Source organism: Cornus florida, unplaced genomic scaffold (genome assembly GCF_030987335.1).
Source record: "Cornus florida cultivar Cherokee Brave unplaced genomic scaffold, ASM3098733v1 CherokeeBrave_3.0.0_Hap2_Chr11, whole genome shotgun sequence".
NCBI lineage: Eukaryota > Viridiplantae > Streptophyta > Magnoliopsida > Cornales > Cornaceae > Cornus > Cornus florida.
In genome coordinates this window covers 40,642,349-40,668,239 of record NW_026775581.1, presented here as the reverse complement: position 1 = coordinate 40,668,239, position 25,891 = coordinate 40,642,349, and the positions used below count along the sequence as shown (strand labels likewise).

General features: G+C 39.3%; 1 protein-coding gene across 1 annotated transcript; it reads left to right on the top strand.

Annotated features, from left to right (window-relative positions):
- The first annotated feature begins 15,051 nt into the window (after positions 1-15,051).
- Positions 15,052-16,775, top strand: LOC132280988 (uncharacterized). The gene is made up of 5 exons (XM_059782731.1): positions 15,052-15,227; positions 15,363-15,468; positions 15,631-15,747; positions 15,829-16,153; positions 16,255-16,775. The coding sequence occupies exons 1-5, from the start codon at positions 15,052-15,054 to the stop codon at positions 16,773-16,775; spliced, it is 1,245 nt and encodes a 414-aa protein (XP_059638714.1).
- The last annotated feature ends 9,116 nt before the right edge of the window (positions 16,776-25,891 follow it).

Below are 25,891 nucleotides of genomic sequence, written 5' to 3'. Positions count from 1 at the left end.
AACCTTAATTTATCTCACTGTTTCAAACTAGCCGTCTCTAAAACTTCTCACAACCTTACTGTGTCGTAATGGTATTCTAAAAACCTAGACAGACCCCTTAGATGAGTATTTATAGGCCACACTAATCCTAGGCTCCCTTAAACCCTAATTGAATTTACTCTGCCCATAGAGAAAACTAAGTTAAATTCAATGTCAGCTATAAACTGTGTAACCTATATACAACCAATTCTACAGTCACAATAAAACTGATTAAAGACTATTAAAACATAATTAAAAATAACAATTAAATCAATTAAAAATAACATAATTACAACGAAGTACCACAAAATAATTAAATAACAATTAAATAATTAATACAATTAAATCAATAATTAAAAATAATAACTCAATTAAATAAATTAACGACAACTAAATCAATAATTAAAACAAGTATATAAAGTAACAACCATCAAAGCAATTAAACAATTAATCATTTAAAAAATTGCAATTAAATAATTAATGAAATTCCAGGACTATCCTTTGTAAAATTAGGGGTATTACATTCTTCCCCCCTAACAAAATGAATTCCGTTCTCGGAATTTGCTCTTACCTTCTTCCAAAATATCAGGAAACTGCAAGCGAATAACATCCTCCCGTTCCCAAGTGGACTCAGCCTCATTATGGTGACTCCATTGAACACGAACTAAAGGGATAACCTTGTTACGAAGGATTTGATCCCGACGGTCGACAATACGACACGGTGGCTCCAAATAAGTTGCATCCAACTGCAACTCAATCTCCCCAACATCAATATGCTAATACCGATCCTCATCTCACAGAAATTTTCGCAACATAGAAACATGGAACACATTATGGACACGATCTAAATTATCCGAAAGTGCCAACCGATAAGCGACAGCTCCAACTTGATCCGTAATTATGAATGGACCGACAAACTGCGGTGACAACTTCCCCTTCTTCCCAAAGCTCATTACACCCTTCCTAGGCGACCCTTTGAGTAGAACCTGATCCCCAACCTGAAACTCCAAAGCACGAGTGTGACAATTAGTATAACTCTTCTACCTACTTTGAGCAGTACGCATGCAATCTCGAATAAGAGCAATCTTCTCAGAAGTATCCTTGATGAACTCAGGACCCAAGAATCTACTCTCACCAACCTCCATCCAACAAACAGGAGATCAACACGGTCGGCCGTATAACGCCTTAAAGGGTGCCATCCTAATAGTCTTCTGGAAACTATTGTTATAAGCAAACTATACAAGTGGTAAGTAATCCTCCCAGTGGCCTTTGAAATCAAGAACACACGACCGTAGCATATCTTCCATAATCTGATTAACCCTCTCAGTCTGTCCATCAGTCTGAGGATGATAGGCAGTGCTAAGGTGCAATTTTGTACCCAAAGCCTGCTGAAAACTCTTCCAAAAGCCAGACACAAAGCTCGAATCCCTGTCTGATATAATAGACAATAGAATACTAAGTAGCTTCACAATTTCTTAAATGTAAAGCCTCACCAACTGCTCTAAGGTGTAGTCAATGCAAATAGGTAAGAAATGCGCTGATTTAGTCAACCTATCCACAATGACCCAAATGGAGTTTTAACCTTTGAAAGAATTCGGCAATCCCTCCACAAAATCCATAGATATGCTCTCCCATTTCCACTCCGGAATCGGTAGTGGCTGTAGAGCTCCCGGCGGCCTTTGATGAACAATCTTAACCATCTAACAAGTACTACACTGAGAAACAAAAAGTGCAATGTCCCTCTTCATACCAGCCCACTAAAACTGCCTCTTCATATCCTGATACATCTTATCCCCTCCTGGATGAACCAAAAACTCAAAGTGATAAGTCTCAGCCATCACATCCTTCCTCAAATCGTCAGCAAAAGGTACTACTAAGCGTCCCTTATACCTTAAGCCTCCGTCAGTCCCAACATAGTAAAATGGAACTTCCCCAGAAGCTATCTCTGCAACCTTGACTATGCACTGCTGATCCGTGAGTTGAGCTTTCAAAACCTTGTGAATGATGGAAGGTGTAACCACCATACAAGCCATAAAAGCATCTGATAACTCATCCATATTCCTCAAAGTATTCCACTCAGTGGTGAATAAAACAGAAAGACTACCAACAGTTCGGCGACTGAGTGCATCCGCCACCACATTCGCTTTCCCTGGATGATACTGTATAGAAAAGTGATAGTCTTTCACAAACTCCAACCACCTGCGCTGTCTCATATTCAGCTCCCGCTGAGTGAATAAATACTGCAAACTCTTGTGATCGCTGAATAATCTGAAGGACTTACCTAGCAGATAATGCCTCCAAATACGTAAGGCAAAGACCACAGCTGCCAATTCCAAATCATGTGTCGGATAATTAAGCTCATAAGGCTTAAGCTTCCGAGATCCATAAGAAATCGGTAGCTCCTCCTGCATCAGAACACATCTAAGACCCTGCAACGAAGCATCCGTGTAGACAAGATACTCTATCCCGCTCTGTGGAGTAGCCAGAATCGGTGCAGAAGTCAACTTCCTTTTCAGCTTATCAAAAGCTCGCTGACAGTGCTCATCCCACACGAATTGTACACCCTTCTTAGTTAGATGAGTGAGTGGTCTTGCTATTTTGGAGAACCCCTGGATGAACCGACGATAATATCCTACTAAACCGAGAAAACTCTGAATCTCGGTAGGTGAAGTGGGCTGTCCCCACTCTACCACAGTTGAAACCTTGGCTGGATCAACCGTTATCCCCTTTTCTGACACCACATGACCCAGAAACTTCACTTCCCGCTGCTAAAATTCACACTTCTCGAACTTGGCATATAACTGGTGCTCACGAAGCGTCTGCAAGACTATGCGAAGATGTCTAGCATGGTCATCCTCTGACTTAGAATAGATCAAGATATCATTAATAAAGGCAATGACAAACTAATCCAAATAAACCCGAAAGACTCTGTTCATTAAATCCATGAACACTGCAGGTGCATTAGTTGTCCCAAACGGCATGACACGAAACTAATAAGAACCATATCTCGTGAGAAATGCTGTCTTAGGAACATCCTGCTCCCTAACCCTCAGTTGATGATACCCAGAACACAGATCAATCTTAGAGAAATAAGTAGCTCCCTTCAACTGATCAAACAAGTCATCAATCCTGGGCAAAGGATACTTGTTACGAACCGTAACCTTGTTCAACTCCCTGTAATCTATATACAGGCGGCGGAGCGAACCATCCTTCTTCTTCACAAACAGCACTGGTGCTCCCCAGGGTTAAGTACTCCGACGAATGAAACCCTGGCTGAGTACTGCTGAATCTGATCCCTCAGCTCGCGCATTTCCACTGGTGCCATCCTATAGGGAACCCTAGCAATCGGCGCAGTGCCTGGAGCTAAGTCTATCACAAAATCGATCTCGCGACTAGGTGGTAACCTTAGAATCTCCTGAAATACATCCGGGAAATCCTGTACAATCGGTATGTTATCCAATGATACAGTAGTCCCTTCCTCCGTTTCCTCCTCCACATGGAACAAATAAGTGCTAATGACCCCACTAGAACGTGGCATAGCGACGACATACATGTCCTGACCAGGTATGGTAAACACAATAGACCTATCAAAATAATTAACTTGGGCATGGTAGTGAGACAACCAATCCATCCCAAGTATCACATCATAAGTGTGCATGTCCAGGACCAATAGGTTGGCTAGAAATCTGAGTCTGCCAATGTCTAGTGTCACAGGTCCATCACTCTCATAAAGAATGGTTGTATTGTCTAACGGTGTAGAAATACCCTGAGGTCTATTGCATACCCGAGTCGTCATCCCAGACAAAGTAACAAAAGTCCTAGCTACAAATGAGTGTGTAGCACCCGTATCAAATAAAACACGTCCATAAAAATCATGTATAGGAAACTTACCCTCAACAGCCTGAGGTGCCTGCATATCCTGTGGCTTAGAGTTGTACACCCTGCCATAATGTAACTGCTGCGGTGCCTGTCCCTGAGGCTGCGGCGGTGCCGGTAAAGCCAGATGTGTCTGTCCCTGAATCTGTGGAACCTGTGGAGCTGGTAAATGTACTGGCGCCCTCTACCCCTGCTGCACATGCTGTCCCTGTCCCTGTCTCTGTCTCTATCTTGTTGTAGGACACTGCTTGGAAGTGTGACCATACTCTCCACAAGTATAACAACTACCCTGGAAAGTACCAAATGGCCTCCTCTGTTGGTTGGCCTGTGGCTGACCCTGTCCTTTCTGTGGTCCCCCATTCTGCTGTCGCTGAACAGGTGCCACATCCCTGGGAGCATCTGAACCACCCTTGTGCTTCTTCCAAGGCTGCTGTCCCTGGAATCTGCCCTTGTCATTCTGTCGGTGTCCGTTCCCATTCCCTTTCTCAGCTGACTAGTTAGTAGAGTCTCTATCACCCCGCTTCTCACCCTTGGCCTATCTGATGTCCACAGTCAACTAATACTGCTGTAGAGCGACGTCTACCACCTAAGCATAGGTAGTATAGGTTGGACTACCTGTAATAGCTTTCTTGATAGACCACATCAGTCCCTTGACGAAACTGTTGCGCTTCTTCTCTTCTGTATCCACCTCCTCCGGTGCAAAGAGAGACAAGCGTGTGAACTGCTGCTCATACTCCGCCACTGTTATATTCCCCTGCTGCAGATTTAGAAACTCAATCTTCATAGCTGCCCTGACTACATAAGGAAAGTACTTTTCATCAAAGCGTGCACTAAACTGATCGTAAGTCAATGCCATCCTCTCCTCTGTGGTAGTAACTGACTCCCACCACTGTAGTGCATCCCCAACTAGCTTGAATGTAGCAAGCATCTGCTTCTGAACCTCCGTGCACTGAACCAAGTGAAGATGTCGCTTGATGTCCTGTTTCCACTGGTGAGCTGCTCTCTCATCGGTGGAGCCTGTGAACTCAGGTGGGTTTCCCTTTGTGAAAGAACTCCTAACTTTATCCCAAGTATCAATCTAAACAACCAGTGCTGGTAGCAGTGCCGGCTGTACCTAAGGCTGATTTCGAAGTGCAACTGTTACCTCAGCTTCTATAGCCCGAGCAATGAGATCACTGATATGAGGAGGATACTTTGGATCTCCTCCCTGATCCCGAGTTTGCTGAACCTCGTCCTGAAACTGACCATTATCATCCTAAAACCCAAACCTTTGTTGCTCTTCCTCCATTTGCTCACGCTGTAGGTGTTCCTGCTGCCTACGTGCAGCTCCTCTGTTGCCTGTTCCCTTGCAAGTTCCGTCCCCTCCTGGCATTAACCATCTGTTAACACGGAATAAACAGACATCGGTACCATTTCTACATGAACCGTAAGGAGTACAATGAATCCTAAACTTATGCTCTAATCAAGAGAAAACGTTATGCGGAAGACCTAATACGAAACATCCTAGAGACACTTGAACCTAGAGTTCTCTGAAACCAACTGTGATACCCCTTGGATCCGAGACACGGGTTGATCAGGCCCAGGCCCAAACCCAAGAGATATCAAACAATTAATATGTTAAAAACGAACACGGAATACAAAGTGATTAAAGAAATAATATAATGAGCTGAAAGAAATTAAAATAAAATTCTTTAAAATAAATATTTCAATCCCAATAATCCAAAAACCTCCAATAGTTTAAACAACTCGGGAATCCATCTCTAGTGGACCCTTAATAACAATCCAAAAAGAAATAATAATAACAGGAAGAAACATCCAAAAATAAACTACGGAGAGAGTCCTACGTTGTCGGAAGAGTGAGTAGTAATCTCTCCTCAGCACGATCAGGTCTAAGTCTAGAACTGTCGCGTACCTGGAAAAATAGAAGTGGGTCAGGCCTACGAACAAGTTCTAACCTACTATAATCCAAGCAGAAACTCAATACGCATATACATCCTAAGCAGTTCAACAGTAGTTAATAGTCCTTACATAAGTATATTCACACTACAGAACTCTCACTGGACTACGGAGGGGGTCTCAACCTGAATAGAAGGCAACATGCAAAAACGCACCCAAAGGTAGGCATGAGTACCTAGACCTAACAGGGTATACCTCAACCGTTCATATCCAGTTACGCATCCTATTACATATACGCTCCCTAACCGACAACTCTGAGACTTAAGCTCAGATCGTAGTACCATAATATATATATTTAAAGTCCATCCCATCCATACAAAGTTCAGTTAGTCATTCAGCTTGTACAGCTTCTTTGACTTAACATAACTTTCGAGCAATCCGAGTAGTCATTCAGCATATACAGCTTCTTTGACTCAATTCTAAGTAGGATTTATGTTAATATCCATTCCCTTATTCCGTGTAGGTAGGATTTAGTATTTTGAAACTAATCCAAACCTAGGCATGCAACTGTTCCATACCGGTGCATGTAATCCAACATCCACAGTTGACAACACAGGTAATAATTGTAATTACTAAATGTTCCAAACTATTTCACAGTTGATAACATTAACAATGAAAACATTTATCAACTAGTCCATAACACAGGCAACCAGAATTCATTACAGGTATACAAAAATATATATAACATGCTGGTCTGCCCTACTGGTACATGGTTCTCTAATAATTTTAAATTACAGAGAATAGATATAATCCATCCTATGTTCCACTATGAGCATAAAATTAACAACGTCAAATTTAATATGTTCATTCAAAACCATTCCACAACCTCCAGAAACTTTGCATGATCCGTTACTGCGAAATTAGCAACAAAAGTCTCATTAAGCATAACAAAAAGTTATCATACTTGTCATGCTTATTTTTCCATAATACTGTGACACAATTTAAATCATTAATTCCCTAAAGCACTTGCTCAGTAACCCATGAGCAGCTCGAATCATTCACCTCTACACCAAAACATCAACTTTCTGAAAGGTCTCCTACTATGTCTTATACTTGCTCCCAATGATGTGTTCTGTACTACCATAGTTTCTGAGACATTAATATAAGTTTAGACTAGACTAGATTGAACCACCCTAGAACAACCCATAAACCAATCCAAAACTTTACAAATCCATCTGCAGTTGCCCAGAACCCGCAGAAAACTAAAAAACTGGAAAACACACGAGGAGAGCAGGCTCCCACAAGGTGGACCTGCCTCAACTTATGCTTGAGCCGGCTCAAAACCATGGTAGAGCCGGCTCCTAACCATGTAGAGCCGGCTCCGTGGGCTTTTGGAGCCGCCTCCACTTCCCCCTCTCATCTGTCTGCTTGTTTCGTCTCCATTTGCCTGCACTACTTTCGTCCCTCTCTGCTACAGCTTCTAACACCTTTGTTTGTACTCAAACCTCCCCAGAGAAAACCCATCTACCCCCTTCATACATTGATTAACAGTACTTTAAAAGAGCAGTTGCACAGTTGAACACAAAATAAGCAGTTTACAACAAGTTTCAATACATACTGATATAATGAATTCTAAACATGCGTAGTTAATTAAGTCAATCAATTAATTCCGTTTAATGTTTTCCTGGAACTACTTAGGCATGTAAAGAACACGAGTAAAAGGGAAAGAGATGAGGTTAGAACTTGCCTTTAGCCTTTCCCCGTCTAAATTCTCCAGCGAAACCTTAGTTTATCTCACTGTTTCCTCCCAACCGTCTCTAAAACTTCTCACAACCTTACTGTGTCGTAATGGTATTCTAAAACCCTAGACAGACCCCTTAGATGAGTATTTATAGGCCACACTAATCCTAGGCTCCCTTAAACCCTAATTGAATTTACTCGGCCCATAGAGAAAACTAAGTTAAATTCAATGTCAGCTATGAACTATGTAACCTATATACAACCAATGCTACAGTCATGATAAAACTGATTAAAGATAATTAAAACATAACATTGAAGTAATAATTAAAACAACAAAGTACCACAAAATAATTAAATAACAATTAAATCGATAATTAAAACAGTAACTCAATTAAATAAATTAACGACAACTAAATCAATAATTAAAACAAGTACATAAAGTAACAACCATCAAAGCAATTAAACAATTAATCATTTAAAAAATTGCACTTAAATAATTAATGAAATTTTAGGACTATCCTTTGTAAAATTAGGGGTATTACAAGAACCCACTCACAACGTACTCAAATATCTGGTAGCATCAAAAGCGCTTAGTGCCCGCCCACACTTACATTACTAGCTGGGTAATGTAAGGTAGCATCGACGGCAATAAGCACCTACCCACGGAGTAGAATTTCGTACGATAGCACGACAGTACATAGTATTAATCCATAACATGCCCCCACTAAGTCTACCCATGAAACCTCTCGATACAAATAGCATTAATGTCAAAAATAATTATACCAAAAGCATTACGGGAACCAAGCATTTTATGAGAGTCCGGATATGGTCCAAAGACGTCCGGCCGAACTATTTTGGCCAATCTCAAAACTTTGACAACAATGTCATATGCACCACCATACTTAAGGCCTCAAATCCTCAATACATGCAAAACTAACAAGTCCTACATCTCAAAACAACACAATCAGTAACACCAGTCACGAATCTAAAGCCTGACAAGTCTGTGCCCTCAAGCCAATGGATCGGACTTCACAAAATCAGAAAATATCAATACCTCCAAAATCACAACGACCCTCACTATAAGACATTACATCAAAAGTCCCACACACCATCCTGAAACAGACCTACTATAAGGCCACATACCGAAATCTCAACACTGGATCAAAATCCCTATCATAAACTACGAAACCCTCAAAACATAAGTCCACCACATCCAAGACTCTAACTTGAAACAAGTCTCCAAAAGACATTCTTAAAAGAGTATCAAGCTCACTCAACGAATTAAGCAAATCCTCAATGATATAGACACACATCCCCGTAAAATGACCTCATATCAAACCATTCACACCGAGCACAGCAACTCCATAAATGATCATGGCTAAAACTCCCCAAAGGAAAACACGGAATGAAGACCACCAGTCCTAACAAGGACAACATTACAACTCTATCTCTAAAACGAAAGACACCAAGGTTAAAGACTCCACCCCTTATATGGAAGTAAGTCGACCAAAATCAATCAAATCCTCACCAAGGGCTCAAAACAACTATGATGATCTCCACAGATCAACCAACCCACAATTATACACAATGCAATGAAGAAAAGAGACTCACTCTTTATGAAATCCCTAACACGAACCATGAAAAGAGGAAAAACCTTGCTTTCCTACAAGTGTCAATAAAATAAACACAAAAAATGAAACATTCTTCCCACCTTAGGGAAGTGGACAAACCAAAATGAAATAAGATATGGTAATTCCCTAACAAGGAATTCCACTACGAAACCACAGCAAAAGCTCGTAAAGATACTACGTGCAGATAAAAGGAACACGACACTAGCTCGTGCTCTCCTAAAGTGAACAAAAGGAAAGTCACGCCTAGACACCATATGTCATGCGAGAATGAAACAATGGTAACACTAAAAATGGCTATCAATGCATATAACAAGGGAATGCATTGCTATAAAGATAAATCTACTCGTATAAGTAAAGTTAGTGATATATGTAACACGTTTCCACGTAGGCACAAAATCATGTCACTAAAGCACAACAACAACATGGCATCTCTAAGCATAGAAGTAGGGAATGCGAATGCCAGACGATAAGAAAATACATGTGGATACACCTCCACCTACTCATACATCGTGATATAACAAATAATACTACTAACATGATAGTAAACAAAACTGCAGAGAATGATGCAACAAATGAACCCTATGGACATCGTGTCCTAGTGTATCAAAGTGAAAAGGAAGATCAGTCCTAGGCATGATCTAACTCCAAAAACCAACGCGACAACAACATGTCTCAAAACAAACGTGAGTCCTTACCATAATGGTAGGACCCAAACAATCAATCTCTAAACCTCAAGGTGACACTACAAGTGACACTAAAAATGCAATGCTTTCGCTACCCAGAACATCAATTAATCTACTCAATCCTAAAAGCGTCTTCACACAAAAGAACTCAAAAGAAATGGCAACTATAACCATACCATCAAACAACCAAATCAATCACTATGACTAACCTCAAAACAACCATCAATCATCGTCTCAACATAAGACGCTCGAAACAAAACTCAAGAGATCTTACGCCCCTAACAACCTCAAACTCACATCATCATCATCATCGATCAAAGGACTACGCCTACCGAAATAAAAGTCTGCACCGATTCCATCCGAACTATACTCGTAGCTAGCCAATACGGTAGTATGACAGTGCCATACACCCACCCAAGAAAATCACAATCTCAGAGGAATCATCCCGAACAAATAAGGAGCCTAAGAGGTTCATAACCTTATCATGGCCCAAAACCAACAAATCCACAATCAACCCACAAAGCCCTAAAGCTACGCCTAACGACTCACCTCACAAGAGTCTAAACAAAAGGTGTCCCCTCATCATATGCTTAGTCAATGGTGGGGTCAACCTTTGACCACCAAAATGACTAAAAGTCCTCCTATGACTATATAATTACAACCATGCCACAAACACATATTTATCCATAATTTTACACATAAAAGCATTAAATAAATAATGCTGAAAAGAAAATAAACCCAAAAAAATTCTTAAGCATGAAAATCCAGGTCCGGCGCCCATGTGGGACCTCTCGGCTCAAAAATCTAAAAATGCTAAAATGACCTATAATGCATTTCTAAGAGTTCTAACTTATAAAAATACCCTAATTACACTTCAAAAACCATATGGCACGTAAAACAACAACCAAAAATAAAATAAATAAGAAATTTAAAAAATATCAAAAAATACAAAACACTACAAGTATATGCAATAACAAGACTTCTACAGATGTGAAATGGTAAAATAAACTTGCCTCAAACGACAAATTTTGACTCCTCAAACCAGCTCTCAGTACCAGAAAACCAGCAACAAACATGGCTCCTCATCATCCTTAAACACTCACACTCAATATACAGATTTCTGAGGGAAATTAAACTCATAAATTGTTCTCAAAACTCAAAAATGTGGTTATAGTTCATAGTGTCTAGAGTGTGTCCATAATACAGCTTGTTTAGGGTTCTCAAAAGTGGATCAAAATGCTGTGAACCTCAGGCCACTGCTTTAACAGTATATATTTAGGATACCTTGAGCTGAAATTCTACCCTAAGAAGGAAATACAATCAACCCATCATTGGAGAAGGGAATATTCTGGCATTCCCTCAATGAAAGGACCACAAGGCCCTTGCCAACTCAGCTCTTTTATCTACTAGTGCATGTTGTTCACACCTTAATCACTCATCAACACATGCATTAGTTGTAAACTAATAAGAGAATTGAGGCTTAAGGCCAAAGAAATAAATAACAGACCTCGCATTCTTAGACAAGGACCACTAGACACGTGTCACACAAGTGTTCGTCATGCATAAAGACCAAAATACCCCTGGAATAGATGCTTGTCAATATTTACTAAAAATTGTTGTTGCATCTGCGTATATTTAAATAACTTAAAATTCTAAGTTGTCAACTACAATACAGCATCCTAAGCAAGTGTAAAAAGACTAGATACAAAAGTAAAATGACTCAAAAGCCCTTGAGAGACTCTGTAGCCCATTTACACATGTTGAACCAGAATTTGAGCTATAATGGCATGTGAAATGAATCTGCAACATAATGTTTCGTTCCTCAACCCATTTAAAATGAGCTCATATGAATGTAGAATTACAAAACTACCTATGTATATACCATAGATGGTCTGAGTACACCAGAATCAATGGGATATCGCAGTTTTAGGCCTGGGAGCACTCATTTGACATTAAAAGTGCAAACTGTTTTGAACATTAAGACCAACACAAAGCATAATTTATAAATCAACAACATGTCCTCCTTTACTAATAAATCTGGTAAGAGAAACTCGTACACTGGCCATTCTCATTGACTAACAAACTAGGTTTCTATCATGCCACCTACCACACATACCACAAACGTCCCATGACATCTATCCAACCCTAGTCATAAGGTAGAAACCTATGGATTCACACATCCTACCTAGCTAATCCATCTAGCACACTAAAATGCCATGACATGCATGCAACACAACCTATGCTCATGAAAATACAGCCTTAGCATTAGCCGATAAATGCCAAAGTCATATGCAATCTAAACTCATAATCATAGGATCACATACCACATCTTCATTGCACATATTGGTACGCTAAACACATAGTATGTAATATATAGCAACAACCTTATATATTACGAATGGCAAATTATAATACAACAAATAGTAAGGATATTATATATATGTAAAGCATACTTTATTGTTTAGGCATCAATTTTATGAGGACTTGCATTTTTGCATTTTTATTATTTTCTGCACATGGTGGCATTCATGCATTTTAGTGTTTTTTTTTTATTATTGTTAGAAATTATGATTTAAGTTGCAAATGTGGTTAAATAATTTAAATGTCATTATTTGTTTCATAAAGGGCATTATGGACTTTTTGTTTTGCAAATAAGATATAAATGGAAAAGTACACTTTTATTATGGAAAATAGCATAATTGGCATTTGGTTAGTTGTGAAAGGGTGTTGTGGACATTTTCATACAAATGGCATGAATGGGATTTTGTGTTTGTTAAGGGGTGTTTTAGTCTTTGTGCATGGTCTAGATTTTGACTATTGTGTGGGCTTGACACCTTAGTGCTTGGTGGCTACCCTTATGCAAATCTATGATATGTGTCATCTAGTACAATAGATATACACAAAAGAAATATTCTGCAATACCATTTCGTGCCTTTGTTTTCTTTTCCCTAGTTATCTTCTTTGCAAGCTTAATTTGGGATGCTTGTGTTAAGAATTTGGGGAGGGTTTGTGAATGAAAAAGATTCCTAGGATCAAATAATTCCTTTTTGATGTTGAAGTTGTGAGCATTTTCCACCTGTGGGGTTGTCAAAATCTGATTTAAAAAAGAAAAGAGGTGGTTGTATTTCAAAGAGGGTGTTCTTCATTTTGTTTACAAAGTTGGTGGCTTTGATTCAATCCTTGGGCTTTTAAATTGTTCTTGCAAGGATTTTCAAGATTCTTTGAGGTAGGATTACTTAACTCTCACACCCTTTACCTTTAAGGAATCAAGTTTGTGTGTTTTGTGCTTAAAACATTGCTGAAAAACGAATCTGCCAACCTTAATTTCTGCGCAGCAACCTGAATTTCAACTAACCATAACTTCCTCATTTAAAATCCAAATGGAGTGATTTATGTGTCTACATTGATTAGCTCAAAACAAGCTTTCCAATGATACCAACTTCAGCCTTAGATTCCAACTGTGCAAAAAGTTATGACCCTTCAAACATAGGCTGTCAGGTTCGCGCTTTAATCTGCAGAATTTTCTACACAGCAACCTGAATTTCAACTGACCATAACTTCCTCATTTTACACCCAAATTGAGTGATTTTGGAGTCTAAATTGATTATCTCGAAACAAGCTTTCCAATGATACCAATTTTAGCCTTAGTTCCAACTGTGGAAAAAGTTATGACCCTGTAAACATAGGCTGCTACCTGAAAATTACAATATTGGTAGTTATAATATTTCTTGAAATGGGAAGTTTTGTACTTGTTTTATTAATGTTATAAAGCACTGTAGAAGTTGTTATATGGTAAATGTGAGATAGAAAACATATTTCCTATGTTATGCAACCATGGATTAGTTAGCCTGTTATTTCAACATGCTTGTGTATGGATTAAAATGCAATACCATGATATTGTATATGAGTTGAGATTTCCATATTTATTTCATTACTTGTATATCGTGTTATACAAATGTACATGCATCTCACATAAGCATGGGGATGATGTTGAAATGAAAAGGGAAGTGAAAATGTTTCACTAAATGGTTTTGAAAACTGGATAACAAGGAGGTGCCTTGTATCTGTGAATTTGGAAAAGGAATTTGAATCAATGATTTGAAAACTGGATAAGGAATTGCCTTGTCTGTGTAGTTAATGGGAATCTAGAGGAGACGTAAAGAGTGGCTCTACGCGTAGTTGTGTCACTAGAGCCCCAAATGATCACAAGGAGTGGCCTTGTATCAGGGATAGATGACCAACTCCCTTCTCGTGGTACTGTGGAGCAATCCTGGGCGGATTACATTAACTTGTTTTGTAATGGAAATGGGATTTTTGGGAAGTGAGAAGTGTCAGTGGCATTAGCATTGGCATTGGTATTAGCATTGCATGACACATCATTTTATTATCTCATATTATATTCTGTTTTTCCTGAGCTTCTATGATTCCATTACCCTTTGTCTATTCTTTGTCTGGATTCACGGAGGTGTTAAGGAGTGCATTTTAAGTAACTCCCGCTGAGCTGTGGTTGCTCATTCCTATTTTATACACATCTTTTCAGGTCATGGCATGGATGGTGTGGAGGGTGTTCCTCCTCAGCTATAAACAAAGTCGGGGCTGGTGTTGTTGTGTTTTGTTCTGCATGATAAACTATGTTTTGGTTTATATTTCTTTAGAGTATTCCTGGTATGTAATAAATGTTATTTCAGACTTTAAAACTTTAAAGTTGTAATATGTGCGTCTTACCTATTTACTTTCAGTCTTGGTTTTGTAAAAAGGAATTAGATAGGTGGATGTGTGGTTGAGACAGGTTACAGGGATATTAGTGATTGTGAGACTGTAATTGTTTACGTGTTGTGTTCACAACCCTGACTACGGTCTAGGGGCATGACAGTTGTGGTATCAGAGCATGGTTCCTATAACCTAGGGACAACGAGTAGAGGTCTGTCTACAGCTATGTCTGTAGGGGTTTGCATTGTCCTATGTGCTTACATGTTTATCTAGTATTTGTCTTGTAAGCATGCTATGTGTTTAATGGCTTTTATTCATATAAGTCAGTTTAGGACTGTGGATAGTGACATTGTTATTGACTTGCATTTCATTGTAGTATGCCGCATCGTAGGAAGGACAAGGCACCGAGAGGCCAACAGATTGGGTCTGCAGTTGGACGGTCTGGGGAAAGTTCTACATCTCACCCTGTGGGATAGGGAGGTTTGCCACCACCAGTGATGTCTGCAGGGGAAGATGAGACAAAAAGACGTCTCAAACTTATTTCTACATTTGTCAGACTCATGCCTACACTGTTTGAGGGTGGGACTGACTCGTTGTTAGCAGATGATTGGTTTGACCAGGTGGAAAAGCATATTGATGCTCTGGCAGTTGAAAATGATTCTTTGAAGATTTTGTTGGCTACCTAAAACTTTACTAGGGATGCCAAATTGTGGTGGAAGTCAGTGTCTAACAGAATGGATGTGAACACATTGTCGTGGGATGCTTACAAAGAGTTATTTTACAATAACTTCTTTCCTGCGACTAAAAGATGGGAGCTGCACAAGGAGTTTATCTCTCTGTTTCAGAGCAGCTCTATGACAGTGACAGATTATGAGAATAAATTCACTTCTCTTTCTCGTTTTGCTCCAGAGATTGTAAGTAAGGAATCAGATAAAGTCCATAAGTTTGTAGAGGGACTCCATCATCGGATTAGGACTTTTGTGGCAATACAGTGCCTACAGACTTATCCTGAGGCTGTAGAAAGGGCATTAATTGTTGAAGCTGAACTAAATGATAAAAATCAGACTCGGGAATAGTGGAAGCAAAGACGAGCCAGTGATTCAGGGGTTGAGGGTCAGTCTAACAAGAGGCAGAAAGAGAGTTCATCTAGGTCTGGAGGACAGCAGTCAGGCCGACCTACTCCTTCTACTTCCGTACCATCCAGAGTAGGTAGAAGTGAGGTTATATGTTTCGGATGTCAGTAGCCTGGTCATTATGTGTCTTATTGTCCACAGTCTTTTTCTACGGGAGCTTGCTTTGGATATGGGCAGCAGGGCCACAGGGTTAGAGACTGTCCGAGGAGGACTGGTAGCTCAGCCAGAGGTTTTGGTAGTGGTCATGGTACACAACAGAGACCATCTCAGTCTACTGCAGTACAGTCTGGGTTTAGACCACCAAAGCCAGCTGTATCTTCACAGGGATCTAGACCAGCTGGGAGGGGTACTTCTTCAGGGACTGCTCAGCAGTCCGGGGTTCAGGCTGGAGGTTCACAAGCTCAGATATCCCAGGGCCGAGTGTATGCACTTCCTGAGTCATCTTCGGGACCGTCAGTGGTGAGGGGTATGTTTCCAGTCTTTGGATCTTGGGCTCGCAATTTGTGTGATTCCGGTGCATCTCATTTATTTATTTCATGCACATTTGCATTTTCTTCGGGATTGGAGGTTGGCTGCTTGGACCGAGCATGTGTATTGACACGCCGGTCAGTGGTTCATTAGTTGTGAGCAGAGTGGTGCGGGATTACGTCATTGTGATTGCTGGGCGGACTTTGGTTTTTGATCTTATCCTTCTTAAGATGATAGGGTTTAACGTCATTCTTGGAATGGATTGGTTATCATCATTTCGTGCCACCATTGATTACTTCAGTGGTAGAGTTTCAGTGTGTACGCCGGAGGGAGATTGTTTTGTGTTTGTAGGAGATCGGGGTGATTCCTTGGTTTCAGCTTGTTATGGTGTTCGTGGTTGGGATCGTTGTGATTTCTTCTTAGCTAGCATTTTAGCTGAAGAAGATGGTGATGTGGAGACAGTTTATGCATCAGTTGTTTGTGAGTTCTTGGATGTGTTTCCGGATTTACCTCCTAGAAGAGAGGTTGAGTTTGTGATTGACTTAATGCCTGGTACTGCACCGATTTCTATAGCTCCGTATCATATGGCACCAGCAGAGTTGGAGGAATTAAAAAAGTAATTGGATGATTTGAGGCTGAAGGGTTTTATTCGGCCTAGTGTTTCACCATGGGGCGCACCAGTGTTGTTTGCAAAGAAAAATGATGGTTCTATCAGGTTGTGCATTGATTATCAGAAATTGAATCATGCAACCATCAAGAACAAGTATCCTTTACCGCGGATTGACGATTTATTTGATCAGTTGAGGGGAGCTATTTGATTTTCCAAGATTGATCTGAGATCTGGGTACTACCAGTTACGAGTTCGGGATGAGGATATTCCAAAGACAGCTTTTCGTACGCGGTATGGTCATTATGAGTTCATTGTGATGCCTTTTGGGTTGACGAATGCGCCAGCGGCATTCATGGACCTGATGCACCGTGTCTTCCACAAATATCTGGATCAGTTTGTTGTAGTGTTTGTGGATGACATTCTCGTGTATTCACGATCTCGAGAGGATCATGAGATTCATCTAAGGATAGTGTTACAGATGCTGAGAGAACACCATTTGTATGCCAAGTATTCAAAGTGTGAATTTTGGCTCCAAGAGGTGAAGTTTTTGGGACATGTTGTTTCAGGCAGTGGGGTTTCAGTTGATCCTTCGAAGATAGAAGCAATTCTGGATTGGGAACGTCCAAAAAATGTGTATGAGATTCGGAGTTTTCTTGGCTTAGTAGGTTATTACCGCAGGTTTGTGAGGGACTTTTCTCGCTTAGACGCTCCTATGACTCGGATGACTCGAAAGGGGATCAGATTCGATTGGACTGAAGCTTGTGAGTCATCTTTTCAGGAATTGAAAATAAGATTGACTACAGCTCTAGTACTAGTGATACCTGAGCGTGGCTTGGGTTATGTTGTCTTTTGTGATGCTTATGGTCTGGGTTGTGTGTTGATGCAGGGTGGCAAGGTAGTGGCTTAAGGATCTAGACAATTGAAGATTCACGAGTTTAACTATCCCACTCATGACTTGGAGTTAGCAGCAGTTGTTTTTGCTTTGAAAAGCTGGAGGCATTATTTGTATGGTGAGAGATTCGAGGTGTTCTCAGATCACAAAAGTCTCAAGTACCTTTTCTCTCAAAAGGACTTGAACAATAGACAGAGGCGATGGGTTGAGTATTTGGAAGACTATAATCTTAATTTGCAGTATCATCCAGGTAAGGCGAATGTGGTAGCAGATGCCTTAAGCCAAAAATCTCGTGGAGTTATGGCTGGGTTAGCCATTCGGAAATGGAAGATGTTGGAGGATTTGGCAGAGATGGGACTGCAGTGTTGTGATGACAGTGTTAGATATGAATCAGCTTTTTTGTTTAGTCTTGTGGTTCAACCTACTCTTGTTACACGGGTGATTGAGTCACAGAGACAGGATTCAGATTTAGCTGTTATTCATCAGTTGATTTCCGGTAGGGACACAGTAAAGGACTGGACCTTGCATATGGATGGTGGTTTACGGTTCAGAGGTTTGCTTGTGGTTCCTACAGTTTGTCGGGAGGATGTGTTACGAGAGTTTCACACTTCTTGTCTTACTGTGCATCCAGGTGGTAAAAAATGTATCATAATTTGAGATGCCAGTATTGGTGGAATGGGATGAAGGTAGATGTAGCACAGTTTGTTGCTAGATGTCTTACCTGTCAGCAGGTAAAGGCAGAGCATCAGAGACCTGCAGGTTTATTGCAACCATTGCCAGTAGCACAGTGGAAATGGGAGTGTATTGCTATGGATTCTGTGACCGGACTTCCGAGGTCACCGAGAGGGAATGAGTCTGTTTGGGTCATTATTGACAAATTGACTAAGACCGCTCACTTTTTGCCTGTTAAGATGACAGATTCTGCTGAGGCACTGGGCAGATTATATGTCAGGGAAATCGTCAAATTGCATGGGGTTCCATTGTCCATTGTCTCGGATAGGGATGCCAAGTTCACATCGAAGTTCTGGAAAGGGCTTCATACAGCGTTTGGTTCACCGTTGCATTTCAGTACAGCATTCTATCCGCAGACGGACGGCCAGTCGGAGCGTACTATCTAGATCTTAGAAGATATGCTTCAGGCCTGTGTACTTGATTTTGGTGGTAGTTGGGAGGATCATTTACCTCTTATCGAGTTTGCCTAGAACAATAGCTATCAGTCAAGCATTGAGATGGCTCCTTTTGAGGCATTGTATGGTAGGCCTTGTCGTTCTCCTGTTTGTTGGACTGAGGTGGGTGAGACAACCACCATAGGGCCAGACATTGTATTGGAAACCACAGAAAAGATTAAGTTGATTCGGCAGCGGTTGTTGACTGCTCAGAGCCGACAGAAAAGTTACGCAGATAGACGGAGACAGCCATTATCCTTTGAGGTGGGAGACCATGTGTTTCTCAAGGTTTCTCCACGAAAAGGATTGATACGATTTGGAAATAGTGGCAAGTTGTCACCCCGTTTCATTGGGCCATTTGAGATTTTGGATCGAGTGGGCGAGGTTGATTACAGATTGGCATTGCCACCACAGATGGACTGGGTCCATAATGTGTTTCATGTTTCGATGTTGCTGAAGTATGAGCCGGATCCATCACATGTATTGAGTTGGGTTGATGTTGACATTGATGAGGATGTTTCTTATAAAGAGGGACCCGTTCAGATTCTTGACACTCGGAACAAAGTGTTAAGGTGTAAAACGGTGACTCTTGTGAAGGTTTTGTGGCGACATCACGGTGTTGAGGAGGCTACGTGGGAATGGGAACAGGATGTTCGTTCTGCGTATCCGAGTTTGTTTTCTTCCCCAGGTACGACTTGATTTCGGGAACGAAATCCTTGTATGTTGAGGACTCTATGAGGACTTGCATTTTTGCATTTTTATTATTTTCTACACATGGTGGCATTCATGCATTTTAGTTTTTTTTATTATTATTAGAAATTATGATTTAAGTTACAAATGTGGTTAAATAATTTAAATGTCATTATTTGTTTCATAAAGGGCATTATGGACTTTTTGTTTTGCAAATAGGATATGAATGGAAAAGTACCCTTTTATTATGGAAAATAGCATAATTGGCATTTGGTTAGTTGTGAAAGGGTGTTGTGGACATTTTCATACAAATGGCATGAATGGGATTTTGTGTTTATTGAGGGGTGTTTTAGTCTTTGTGCATGGTCTAGATTTTGACTATTGTGTGGGCTTGACACCTTAGTGCTTGGTGGCTGCCCTCATGCAAATCTATGATATGTGTCATCTAGTACAATAGATATACACAAAAGAAATATTCTGCAGAACCATTTCGTGCCTTTGTTTTCTTTTCCCTAGTTATCTTCTTTGCAAACTTAATTTGGGATGCTTGTGTTGAGAATTTGGGGAGGGTTTGTGAATGAAAAAGATTCCTAAGATCATAGAATTCCTTTTTGATGTTGAAGTTGTGAGCATTTTACACCTGTGGGGTTGTCAAAATCTGATTTAAAAAAGAGAAGAGGTGGTTATATTTCAAAGAGGGTGTTCTTCATTTTGTTTACAAAGTTGGTGGCTTTGATTCAATCCTTGGGCTTTTAAATTGTTCTTGCAAGGATTTTCAAGCTTCTTTGAGGTAGGATTACTTAACTCTCACACCCTTTACCTTTAAGGAATCAATTCTGTGTGTTTTGTGCTTAAAACATTGCTGAAAAACGAATCTGCCAACCTTAATTTCTGCACAGCAACCTGAATTTCAACTGACCATAACTTCTTCATTTAAAATCCAAATTGAGCGATTTTTGAGTCTACATTGATTAGCTCAAAACAAGATTTCCAATGATACCAATTTCAGCCTTAATCTGCAGAATTTTTTGCACAGCAACCTGAATTTCAACTGACCATAACTTCCTCATTTTACATCCAAATTGAGCGATTTTTGAGTCTAAATTGATTAGCTCGAAACAAGCTTTCCAATGATACCAATTTTAGCCTTAGATTCTAACTGTGGAAAAAGTTATAACCTTGTAAACATAGGTTGCTACCTGAAAATTACAATATTGGTAGTTATAATATTTCTTGAAATGGGAAGTTTTGTACTTGTTTTATTAATGTTATAAAGCACTGTAGAAGTTGTTATATGGTAAATGTGAGATAGAAAACATATTTCCTATGTTATGCAACCATGGATTAGTTAGCCTATTATTTCAACATGCTTATGTGTGGATTAAAATGCAATACCATGATATTGTATATGAGTTGAGATTTCCATATTTATTTCATTACTTGTATATCATGTTATACAAATGTACATGCATCTCACATAAGCATGGGGATGATGTTGAAATGAAAAGGGAAGTGAAAATGTTTCACTAAATGGTTTTGAAAACCGGATAACAAGGAGGTGCCTTGTATCTATAAATTTTGAAAAGGAATTTGAATCAATGATTTGAAAACCGGATAAGGAGTTGCCTTGTCTGTGTAGTTAATGGGAATCTAGAGGAGACATAGGGAGTGGCTCTACGCGTAATTGTGTCACTAGAGCCCCAAATGATCACAATGAGTGGCCTTGTATCAAGGATAGATGACCAACTCTCTTCCCGTGGTACTGGGGAGCAGCCCTGGGCGGATTACATTAACTTGTTTTGTAATGGAAATGGGATTTTTGGGAAGTGAGAAGTTTTAGTGGCATTAGCATTGGCATTGGCATTGCATGACACATCATTTTATTATCTCATATTATATTCTGTTTTTCCCAAGCTTGTATGATCCCATTACCCTTTGTCTATTCTTTGTCTAGATTCACGGAGGTATTAAGGAGTGCGTTTTAAGTAACTCCCACTGAGCTGTGGTTGCTCATTCCTATTTTACACACATCTTTTCAGGTCATGGCATAGATGGTGTGGAGGGTGTTCCTCCTCAGCTGTACACAAAGTCAGGGCTGGTGTTGTTGTGTTTTGTTCCGCATGATAGACTATGTTTTGGTTTATATTTCTTTAGAGTATTCCTGGCATGTAATAAATGTTATTTTAAACTTTAAAACTTTAAAGTTGTAATATGTGCGTCTTACCTATTTACTTTCAGTCTTGGTTTTGTAAAAAGAAATTAGATAGGTGGATGTGTGGTTGAGACAGGTTACAGGGATATTAGTGATTGTGAGACTGTAATTGTTTACGTGTTGTGTTCACAATCCTAACTACGGTCTAGGGGCGTGACAATTTTATAACTCAACAGGTATCATAGAGAACATGTTTTATCAAATAATAAAACACTTAGTTATATAACATGTTTAACATCACAATATGTAAATCATACCTCAAACATTTAACACATAGTCACATAGGTATGTCTTAACTCAATAAACACTTAACACATAAGCATAAAACATATAAGCAAATAAATAAGAAGGCAAGCTTTAATACATATATCATGTTAACACATATGTACACAGTCCATGCACATTAATGTCATTCCCATCCTAGGTAAGCCCCTACCCATCATCCTTGAGGTTTTTGAACCTTCGCTCTGATACCAAATTTGTAATGACCCGAATCCATAGGGTCCGAATCAATACCGGGCGATGAAATGAATCTGGGTCCTTACCTGAACCTAAGGACACACTAAGGGCAAAATGATCATTTTAAGGTAAGGAATGTGGATAAGTTGTCTCTAAATGATTCAAATAGGACTAAATCAAATCATTTTAACATTTAAAGGCATTCCTAAGGGTTTTGGGTATTGGTGGGGTGGTTTTCCCACAAATAGACGTTTTTAGTTTAGGAAGTTTCATGGTATGTCCCACTAGAAAGGTCATAACTCTCTATGTGTTTGGAATTTGAGAATGAGGTTCATACCATTGGAAATCTGTCTTAAAATCCTTCATTTTGACCATAAGAATTACCTAATTTGGATTTAAGACAAGGGAGATATGGTTGTTTGAAATTGAAGGTTCAAAATTGTCCCTACTGAAAAAAGGCAAACCGGACGGCCGAAAGTTTGTATTGGTTGACCTAAAATGTGTACTAGTTGGCTGAAAGGTGTATCAGCTAACCAGTTGAGGCACCCAGGTATCCCAACCATCTATTTTGACCCCCCAAATATACTAGTTGACTGGTATCTTCAATCGATCGACCAAAAGTGCCCAGAAATCCATTTTTGACCTTGGTTAAGTGCCTTAGGCACTTAGCACCTCTTTTATATTAAATATGACCTTGAATTATGATCTAAAACTATGACAAAGAGCCCATACATATAAAATAAGGTAATTAAAAACATCATTCACATCTTTATACATGAAATAGACCAAAAGAAATTATTTTCATTCATAATCCACCTCCTAACCATTCATATGCATTCATTTATACAAACAACATTAAGCATAGCATTGACAAAACTGCATATAATAATTCAAACTAATATAAGTACAATGGGAAACCACTCTAGCATCATTGACAATGTCTATACAAACTAACATCAACACAAAAATGAAGTCAAAAGTCACTACGTCCCCGTCTAAGCTTGAGGGGGTTGGATCTTCCACTACTTTCTTCCTAAAAATGTTAAATATAGGGGTGAGCAACACTCGCTCAACAGAGAATGCCTAAATAACATCTCCTCAAGTCAAGTAAGTAAGGCACATTGCACATAATAAGCATAGTAGAAAGGAAACGGGGTCATGCTTGGGAAAAATAGATTACAACTCAATTTATCATTTATAATAGAATACCATAAATCTTAAATTATAATATGCATGCAATGAATTATAAAAATCGCATACCACCCACACGTCCACATTTTCACACACACCCACACTGAAACCGTGCTAACTAGCCGGACTTTAGGTACCTCCCTCTATCCTTGGGCGGAATTCGCTATCATCCTTAGCAAAGGGGAATTTGGGGCTCAAGTCGCTAAATTACACACTGGGTACCTCTCCATGCCCCTATTAGCTATCTAGCACCTCCGAGTTTGAGGTACCTCCTCACTACTAGGTTTTACGAAAATCCTTTATGCCAATGAAATATCAAAAGCATGCTTCTAACCATACTTTGCATAAATTTATAAATTCTCCAATACACTAAGCATAACATTGAGCATAAATGACAAAAAGTAGTTCATACAACTATATTGTCATACAATTGGCATGCTTAACATGACTTGATCAAATTTTAAGGCAAATTGCCATCAATTAACCATATAAGACATGGAATTTCTCAAGTAAGATGCAAAAAGAGCATGTATATCACATATTGATCACTTAGTAAGAACGGAACCTCACATTGAAAATAAGTAGACAAGTGACAACTATATGCAAGATTATATGACTAATTCATGCAATTATACTCTTCCTAAATATGCTTAAACAAGGGGAAAACAATAAATTACTTACAAGAGCCTAGGAATATACTAGTTAGACAAACCCTACCTTAAATCCAAACCATCCCTAGCTATGCTCCAAAGATGAAAATGCCATAATGCATGCAAGAATGGTACCAAATGAAAGCTCTTATGAAAACCATATGCAAGATTATATGACTAATTCATGCAACTATACTCTTCCTAAATATGCTTAAATAAGGGAAAAACAAGAAATTACTTAGAAGAGTCTAGGAATATACTAGTTAGACAAACTTTAACTTAAATCCAAACCATCCCTAGCTATGCTCCAAGGACGAAAATGCCCAAATGCATACAAGAGTGGTACCAAATAAAAGTTCTTGTGATACTTAACAACTTCTTCAACTAGCATTTCTATCAAATCCAACTAGAATTAGATTAAATTTGGGTTTCAAAGTAATGGTTTGATGAAAAAAAAAAAAAAAAAAAAGCTAGAGGGAAAGAGAGTGAGATCCGGATGAGGGAGAGAGAAGAGTGATGATATTATGCCCAAAATATGATACTTGTGGCTATATAATCCTCTTTTAGTCAATGGTGATCCCCACCTCATGCACTAAAACTACTAAAATGCCCTCCAATCCTAATTATAACCACAACTATGCCAAATACATATAATTAGCCAGCCACATATGCATATATATATATACACACACTAATAAGAAATTAATAAACACAAGTGATACCAGGAAATTTTTCGAGCACGAAAACTCGAGTGCAGGCCTACACGGGGCCTCCTGGGCCCGAAAACCCAAAAATAGAAAAATGAACTATAATGCATTTCTAAGAGTTCTAAACTCAATGAAATATCCTAAATGACACTTGAAACTCACATGGCATGCAAACCAAAACTCAAAAATAATAAATATGAAATTAAAGAAAAATGTCAAAAAAACTGGACCATTATATTAACGGCAAAAATGATTTCAACCTATGATGGATTAGAATGCAGGCTCTATCGGTTCAATAAAGGTTATCCAAGGCGCTAAAGGGAAAGGATGCACTGCCAGAAAAGATTAAGGTCAAAGATGAGGTTATGGAGAAAACACATAGTACGATTTTGTTGTGCTTGATAAACAAGGTTCTACAAGAAATTGTTGGAGAGACTATGACGGATGGGCTGTGGAAGAAGTTGGAGTCCCAGTATGTGACGAAATCTCTTACGAATTGTTTACATCTAAAGAAATGGTTGTTCACTCTTCAGATGCATGAAGGTTCGTCTCTGAAAGACCAGTTTAATGAGATAAATAGTATCACCATGGACTTAAATAACTTAGATGTCAAGATAGAGGATGAAGATTGCCTGAGAACTTTGTTGATACAATGATCTACGACAGAACTGCTTTGTCTATGAAAGACGTGAAGGCAGCTCTAAATTCCAAAGAGTTACAGAAAAGGGCATTTGAGGGTAATACAAAATGTTCTGCAGATGGGCTAGTTGTTAAAGGGAGAATGAATTAGAAGGAAGGAAGGGTTTGGCAGCATAAATATTTCTTAGTCTAAGAATAGAACGAAGGTGTTGAGATGCTACATCTATTGCATAGAAGGGCACTTTAGGAAATACAAACATAATGTAAGAAGGGAAATATAAAATCCTTTGAAGATGATAGTTTGGCTATTGTAAAGGGTAATGATTCAGGTGGTGGTAACATTCTCATAGTTTTAGTCGGTAGCTCTTGCGATGAGCGGATTCCTGATTCGGGTTGCCCATTTCATGCTTGTCAAATAGAGACTGGTTTACCTCTTATTGATCTATTGATGGAGGGGAAGTTCTGATGAGGAATGAAGCGTCGTGTAAGGTTGTAGGTATCAGTACAGTTCGAATCAAGA

Excerpts from the sequence above, each read along its gene's own strand:
- LOC132280988 (XM_059782731.1), top strand. The coding sequence starts at position 15,052 with ATGTCTGCAGGGGAAGATGAGACAAAAAGACGTCTCAAACTTATTTCT. Across the intron at positions 15,228-15,362 it reads AATGATTCTTTGAAGATTTT|ATGGGAGCTGCACAAGGAGT; the intron begins GTTGGCTACCTA and ends TGCGACTAAAAG. Across the intron at positions 16,154-16,254 it reads GGGACCGTCAGTGGTGAGGG|GTTGGCTGCTTGGACCGAGC; the intron begins GTATGTTTCCAG and ends TCGGGATTGGAG.